The 8,854-nt window shown below is 31.0% G+C and overlaps 1 protein-coding gene across 1 annotated transcript; it reads right to left on the bottom strand.

Annotated features, from left to right (window-relative positions):
• Positions 1–3,101: 3,101 nt before the first annotated feature.
• On the bottom strand, positions 3,102–7,605 carry LOC132723990 (uncharacterized; the record flags this gene model as incomplete). The annotated part of the gene is given in 4 exon segments (XM_060708798.1): positions 3,102–3,233; positions 3,855–3,914; positions 4,267–4,432; positions 7,471–7,605. Coding segments are annotated over 4 exon segments (424 nt in total), but the record flags the coding sequence as incomplete, so codon positions are not given.
• Between the last annotated feature and the right edge of the window lie 1,249 nt (positions 7,606–8,854).

The following is an 8,854-nucleotide window of genomic DNA, read 5'->3' on the forward strand; positions in this document are numbered from 1 at the left end:
GGCTTTATTTATATATTGATCATAACATAAACAGTAATATTCTTTGTACGTGATAAAAAATTTAGCCATAACTCCGAGTTAAATAGTATTAACTGGACATGCAAATGAGATGCAAATTGCCTTTTTGAACAAGGGGAGGGTATGCACATTTCCTCTTAGTATTGATAGTTCCCATAAAGTTTCATTGGATTTCTAGACAGTAGTTGCAGAGAAGTAGCGTAGAACACTCATTCTCACTTAAGTACGACATTTCATAAATTCTAGAACTGAAAAATGAACTTTCTTGTATATTAAAATTTTATTCCATTCCAAAATTATAAGTATCTCGACATCTTAAATATAAAATATTACCAGTACAGATGTCCTAGATTTTTCCCTATGACAGGTTTTCTAGATAGAACCAGAAAATAAATTTCGTCATTTTCGGGACACTGGTCCTTAAATTTGTGCATATGGTATGGCGATTTTATTTTGTCTCTTTAAATAAATTTTCTATCATCTATTTATATGAACATCTGGAAATGAGAATCAATCATTGAACTGACAAAAATACATCTTTATAAAAACAACTCATGGAAATGCATTTTATATCGAATATGCTTAAATCTCATTTTCAAAATGAATAACCTTACAAAATCCACAGATCCATACAATGGACGAGTAAGAAAATGTGAAAATTACTGACGAATTCTTGGAAGTACCTACTTATTTATTATTCAATTGTCTAATGTGAAATAATTTACGTCATCTCATACATTGACAATTTATTAGGGACTCGTAAATGATTTTTTAATTGTCCCGTAAGTGACCCAGTCTCCAGATGCTATGGATTGACAGAAAGAACTGTAAATACTTTGAATTATATATTTATAATGATTGAAGATTAACTTATATTTATTTATGAAATGGAGCAGATATTCCTTTGGCAAGGTTGGGCTTTATTATCAATATTTAAACAATTGAACTGAAAATAGTAAAAAAATGAGTAAAAGATCGTATAAATGGTCTTAGAAGTTCAACAAAATTGCTAGATTTGCATAAAATCCAAGTTAGTGTAAACGAAAACAATAGTACGAATCAAAACAAACATTTTTTCTCATAGAAATATCACTTTCATTGAGAAAATCACTGTTTTATAATTTTCTTTCGCTCTGGTCATTTACGGGACAAGTCAATCTTATTACTATTATCTTATAATTGAACTGCAAAACAATGTACAGTATGTTTGTTTAAACAGATATTAAGTATCTAGATAAACTAAAATATTTTATATCAAGATGCATGAAAAGTCATTGTCCATTTAAATGAAACATCTATGAAAATGTTATAAAGTTTTCAGAATGTGTTTAATTAAGGACAAATACTAGTTAGTTCTCACTATATCTGCTCCAAAGAACCTTCTATCTTACAGTTAATACAAGATACTCCAATATTATTGCGTTTTCATTGATAAGCGTGGACTCAAAATTTCCTATTACTCGAATGAATATTCAAAAATTAATTTTACCATTTACGGGACAGTTCAGCCAGATACGGGACACGCCTGTTTTCATGTTTACTTCATTTTTGTGATTGAAGTATAAGTTTGAATGTATTCGTATATGAAAGTAAGTATCCATTGAACTCTATTATAGTCAAAACGTCTGAATACCAATTACAATATCAAAATTATGATTTTTAGAAGCTATCTGCAAGTGAAAAACACATTTCAGATGCGTATGTTTAAAAAACATGGATACTTCTTTGTTTTCGTGGAAGAATACTATTCCAACAATACCAACGTCCATTAACAAGTTGAAATAATTCAACAAATCTAGCAGAATAAATCACAAGAGAATGTGAAAGAGGGTGAGTCCCGTAAATGATAGGCTCGTAAATGTTGAAAATTTCTGTTTGACAAGGGAATTTTATGAGAAATTGTGGAATGGTTTACATGAATGACAGAATATAAGCAAGACAAATATCCGCTCTAGATATCTGAAGTATTATAACATTGAAATAATTGAAAATATATTGCAAAACGCATGGTATTGATGAGCCTCGTAAATGATTTTCTAAAAATTACGCTTGTAAAATCCAAATTAACGTGAAATCCTTAACAAAATGGTTACACAGATACTCTTAATCTTCATATTTTATGTAAACTATATTACTGTAGACTTAATATTGCTATTGAAATAACCATTTATAAGTTACCATGTATAATTAACATTGTTTTGCAATTAAGACTCGTAAATGATTTCGACTTTGAAGACAAGCAATTCAAATTTGATTTTGAGAAAATTAATTTTCGTAATATCAAAAACAGTTTTATATGTCAAAATCTGCAATAGAATAACGAAAATAAGCTGTAGTTACTGTTAACCACGACTTTTTTGTACGAAGATACGTGCAATGAAACATACTTCGATTTAGTTGAAGACATGCTGTTTTTCGTACCCCTTCCTTACAAAAGCGATTGTCACTAGCAAAATCAAACAAATAGGCTAGTAAACTTGCGCTCAAATTAAATCTTTGATGCAGTACTAATTGTTAAAACATTTTACAAGAATGTTCGGGCTTATATATCTCCACAAATTTTCATAGAACATTGAAGACATGGAATGTCGTACTTAAGTGAGAATGAGTGAGAAACGATTATTGCTCTATATGCATACTACATAGCCAATGAAGGGCTATAACACTGTGATGAAGGGTCTTACCGGAGCAAGGCGATGATATGCTCATCTGATATTGGTATTGAAGGTTCCAATAAAGTTTCATTGAATTCCTACCAGTAGTTGCAGAGAAATAGCACGGAAACGATTATTGATCTAATAATACATGTCTTAAACAACTGTTGAAAATGTAGAATTATCAATATATTCATAATTTATTTTTAAAAACGCATTATTTTAGTTTTACCTGCGCCTCGCTCTGGGTAAGACCCCGCCCTGCGGAGACTGCTAGAAGCTTAAATAATGTCTTAAAGCCGCAACGTTCGTATTTATCCTGAAGTGAGGGGCAGACAAAATGTAAAAAAGAAATCAGCTATCCTATGGCCTTCCCCGGCAACAGGGATATAGTTACAATTAAACTTGCGCATCAACCAAATAACTTACGGCTGATGATACTGGAGGACAATGATATGTTGTCGTCTGCTGGCCACACTGTTACTGTGGTTGTGTTGCTAGGCAACTCATGCCTCAGAGTGTCGGCTGCCTTGTCTATGATCCATGTCACGTATTCTTCAACTAAAAAATGTTTATTTAATGTTATTATGGCATAGTGTCACATAACGAGAAGTATTTGTTGTTGTCGTCTTACATATCTAAATGTTCAATTTAATTTTGAATGTGAATTCGGTTTTAAAGTACACGCACATTCAATATTTTACAATATGTCTCGCTATTGTAAACACTATACAACTAATTAAATTTAATTGGGTCATTGCAGATGTAGCAACGCCACTGTGTGTTACATTTGGTGGGTTACAGATATTTCCAGATACTCACAAAAAAGGATTTACAAACATATGGTGGCATATTTCTGCCACCAGATAACATACCTAACCAGTTAATTAAGAGGTTAACTAGTTACGTAACTAGTTAACCTGATACCTAACTAGTTAATTAAGAGGTTAACTAGTTACGTAACTAGTTAATCTGATACCTAACTAGTTAATTAAGAGGTTAACTAGTTACGTAACTAGTTAACCTGATACCTAACTAGTTAATTAAGAGGTTAACTAGTTACGTAACTAGTTAACCTCTTAATTACCTAGTTAGTTATATGGTTATATGGTGGCAGAAGTATGCCACCATACAAACATCTGACCAAATTTTGAAAGATATTTTTTGAAACTTTATATTTACCGAGTTTGTCGCCTGTTGTAGTTTCTGTCACTGTTGCAATTTCATTATCAACAACATCGTCTGAAAAAGGAGAGTTTTCAGGTTGTTATGTTTTATTTAAAGTCATTTTTGTTATATTTTATTATTATATGAATATTTAACAAAATCAAAACGACGGAGAGAGAGATACAAAAATGTTGTTTTTTTTTTTGTTTTTTGCTTGTTGTTATTTTTTACGGGAATGGAAATGATAAAAAAAATATGAATAAACAACTACATGCTAATATTAGATATTAGATTTTATTAGGATTTTGGTTAGTGAAAATTTAAATGACAGATAGCCAGCCTATCTGTTCTTTCATTTTTGGACAATAAAACTGTAAATGAATTCTTTTATAAAACAATGTATGAATTAATATATAAACAACTATACCATTCTTAGATGACAGATTTTGAGGAACTACTTTATTTGACTTGCTGGCAATCTTACAGACAACCATGTCGGCATTTCCTGTTTCATTTAACAGGGTTTCTGGGTCAAGAGTCTTGCCTCTTCTTGCATAGTATCTTTGGCGCATGCGGTTTCGAAATCTTGCAAACTGTAAAAGAGACAATGTCCTTTATAGACAGTTTTGACCTGCATTCAAATTTCAGAAGCCACTTATTTTATTGCCTTTTTTTTTTTTTTTTTTTTTTTGGAAATTTTAATGACACTGCTTATGTATGAAACTTCAATTCCCAATAATATCTGATCTTTTTATCATTAAATAATAATAATGTTAATAATAATAATAATAATAATAGTAAAAATAATATAATAATAATAATAATAATAATATAATTATTATTATTATTATTATTATTATTATTTATTATTATTGTTATTATTATTATTATTATTATTAACATTATTATTAACATTATTAGTATTATTATTACTATTATTATTTTTTTTATTATTATTATTATTATTATTATTATTATTATTATTATTATTATTATTATTATTATTATTATATGTTTATTTATTTATTTATTTATTTATTTACTTATATTTATTTATTTATTTATTTATTTACGATTTTAATTATTAATAGAGGATATTGAATGAGTGTAGTTTCATATTAAAATTTATTGAACGAGTTGAATAAAATCATATTATGAGAGCCCCTGGTGTAATATCGTTTTTATTAAATAGAGAATAATAGGTTGGTGCCGTGGATGGAGAAAGTTTATCTGGCGAGGCGGAGGAATTTATTGGGTGAGCCGAAGGCGAACCCAATAAATTCCGGAGCAGAGCCAGAAAAACTTTCTCCATCCACGGCACCAATCTATTATTCTATTTATCCTGTCACCGTTTTTTTTTAAAGAACTTTATTAGGCAAACTTCCTTTAATCACACTATCGGAAATGTTTCTATATAAACAAAGAAGGCCCGAAGCGTGCATTATTCTACAACAATGCACTCGCCGTTCTTATTATCTCCCTGCATGTGTATTTTCACATTGAGGGCGCCATTTTGTTTGAAAAACGTGATAAATAAAAACAATTTTTTGTCGAATTTTGTTGTGAAAACTATCTAGACTGAAAGAAAATGGTCTAACTAAGAAAATGAATTCGACCACCAATATCTTTTATTCAGTCGTTAACGCTGTACAGACGTTTAAAGTATTGTTTACGTGACGTCACAATGTAGCGCCAAACAGCACGTGCAAAACAATCAAATCAAGTACGCTATTTTAATGTTGCAAACGAGTTAAGTTTTACATTTATTTCACTTTTAAACGGCCTGTAAAGAACGTTTCTATTGGAAACTCTGAGGCGAAAACAAATTTAACCACCAAACATAAAGTCCAACATTATAATAATAATTATATGTTTTCTTGAAAAGTAGTCCGGCAAACATGCATACCACGTGATCAAGTGCCGTAGATCAGTAAAAATATACGGCACCTTGTTATCGGGCCGAAATTGATACAAGTGACAGGATAAATGGCTTTATTACACTCGTGCGCCGCAGTGTATGTGATAATTTTTTTTTATTATCTAATCTTCATCATCAACATTATCACCATCAATAAATTCCCTACAGAAAATTATGCTGTCATTTTAAATGATCCTCAGTTGATTGATTATCTAGACTTAGTTTAGTTTAATAATATTTTAATGCTCTTTGAATACAATTTTAGAACATTATTTCCACAAAACAACATTTTTAACAAAGGGCAAAAGGGTTGAACAACAAGTTCTAGCAACATTAGTAACTGTCCTTCCCTTAAGCATTATAAGATATTGAAACGAAAACATGTTTAAACACTATACACATGAGCAATTACAAATGAGCCGTGTCACGACAAAACCAACATAATGGGTTTGCGACCAGCATGGATCCAGACCAGCCTGCGCATCCGCGCAGTCTGATCAGGATCAATGCTGTCCGCTTACAAACCCTATTACAAGTAGAGAAACTGATAGCGCGGATGCGCAGGCTGGTCTGGATCCATGCTGGTCGCAAACGCACTATGTTGGTTTTGTCGTGACGCGGCTTAAATATTAAGACGGCTTCAAAAACAAAGTAGCAAATAGAATTCGACATTAAATTTAAAGAAGAAAAAAACATTTGCTAATCAATTCTTTAAATATTAGAAATAATAGTAATTTTCCTGCACTTGCAGTATGTGATGGTTTGTATGGCTGTCAAAATATGTCATTTATAAGGGGAATAAGATGAATTAAAATTGGAACAACGATTGTTATTTTTACATGTACTTATTTGTTATTATTTAAATCTATGTGTATTTTTTTATATTTTTGAACCTCATGAAATAAAAAAGAGTTTTCCTCGTCTGATAAATTTTCTTTTCCATAAAGGAGAGTACTTGTACTTAATGGATGAAAAGGGCGAGAGGAAGTGAAAAGTTGGAGTCTTTGAACACCAAAAAGTTTACAGTTAAAAAAGAAATGTTCAGCATCCTCCTCGATATGGCAAAACTCACAAACAGGGGAGTTTGCTAAGTGATTTCTATACAGATCATCATTCAAATTACTACATCTATTTTTTAAACGTGCATGGAAACAAATGTTAATCTTTCTCCAATTAAATAATATTTAGGGACAAGTAAGGGTTTGAATTCATCCTTAAGTTTAGTTTTGAACACATTTAAAGAAGGCGAGTCACGTATATCATTATCAAGACTATTCCATGCCGAAAATGCTGAGGGTATAAATGATCTAGAAAATATTTCTGTTCGTCGTACTATTGTTACGTTATTATCGTTATTTCTAAGGTTATATTGCCTACTTTCTGATACAAAATTTGGGAACAAAGTGTCCAGATAACTTGGAAGCTCCCCATTTTTAGCTTTATACATTATTGATAATTTTTGCATTAAACGGCGATCTGCTAAAGAGTAGCAGAAACCCAACCTATTTCGTGCAAAAGTCTTTCTATAGACACAGAGCGAGTCAAACCAGTTACTAAGCGCGCAGATTCGTATTGCATTTTTTTCAATTTTTTTCTTTTTCATATAAGGTACAATTATCCCAAATAGCACTAGCATATTCTAATAAATGCCTCATGTAGGAAATATAAATTTGATCTAGGCTGAATGTTGAAAATTCTATTTATTCTACTCACCCTTTCATTGCAAGTTTTCTTAAAACTTATGAGCCAAACGAAACAGCCTCGGTTTTCACTAGCCATTAATATTTATTCCATGATTAAATGGTCTAAAAAACAGCTTGTGTAATGTTTCGGTCAATTTGACGTTGCTAATGTGTAACGTCAATTTCTTCTGTGTGACGTCACAATACTGCGTGTTTTAAATAAGCCTACCGTTAAATCAAAACATCACCGAATACTAGTTAGCAACTGGATAATCTGGTTCCTATTATGGTTCCCTTCAACGATGTTCTTTTAGAAGCACACAGGGGACCAGTCTAGCGACAGGAGACTCAATGGCAACTTTGCGGCCCTTTCCGTCACTCTTCGGGTATGAACCTCGAAATACACTGAACGGTCTAACCCACGCTTAGAAACTAAACATGTAAACAAATAGTAATTTAATGCTACCAGTTGAAGACTATATTAGTACCAATGTATCGAGTGAAAGTCCACTTAAACAAAGTAAATTCACAGCTATAACAGTAAATAGTACATTATTTATATACTTATTTTGTTTACATCTAAAACCACATGGTAGAACAACTTACTCCGAGGTTATCATTGACTTCGTTGAATTTATATCCACCGCCATGTACACAACAAGTGGAGACATAAGGCTTTATTTATATATTTATCATGGCATGAAAACTTCCTTTATGCTTTTTTCAATTATGTTTTTACTATGTACAGATTTTTTTTCAGCTATTGTACATATACACATTTTCAACGTTTTAAACATTACATATTTGAAAACAACAACAAAATGTTAGCTTTAGTAATTATCTTGCCACCTCTTATTTTTACTTAAAACATCAAATTTTATCTTTTATCTATCCTCTTTTGTAGCTTTTAATACGTACGGGTTTAAGTGTAAGATTAGATTTAAATGGAAAAAGGAATCATGTAGGAATTAAAAATGATTAATGACAAAGACAGAAAACTTTAAATATTTAAATAGATAATTGAGAGGAAAAATCCACAAGAAGTGGACATTTCTTTCCTGCTCAGTGCACATAATGAAGGATTAATTACAGAATAAGATCTTCAATGCGAGAAAAAAAAAAAAAAAAAATCACCAGAGAAAACTCAATATCATATTAACCTATATTTGAAGTCAAATTTGATTCTATATGGATTGATAAAAATTGCAGAAAAAACTTTTCCAAGAATTGCATTTGGCAGAGACATTAAGTATGTATTTGCTCAGGAATGTCAAATGCATGTACTTTTATACTTAAAAATTATTCGCATTGATTGTTAAAAGCAGACAATTGTCAGAACAGGAACTGTAAAGGTTGCCAAATACGGCAAAAGTGAGTGTTACAGGCTCCGTTTTATTGACCCCGTAAACGGGAAC

This window comes from Ruditapes philippinarum, unplaced genomic scaffold, assembly GCF_026571515.1.
Source record: "Ruditapes philippinarum isolate M1 unplaced genomic scaffold, ASM2657151v2 ctg24062_1_1_1_1, whole genome shotgun sequence".
In the NCBI taxonomy this organism is placed as follows: Eukaryota; Metazoa; Mollusca; class Bivalvia; order Venerida; family Veneridae; genus Ruditapes; species Ruditapes philippinarum.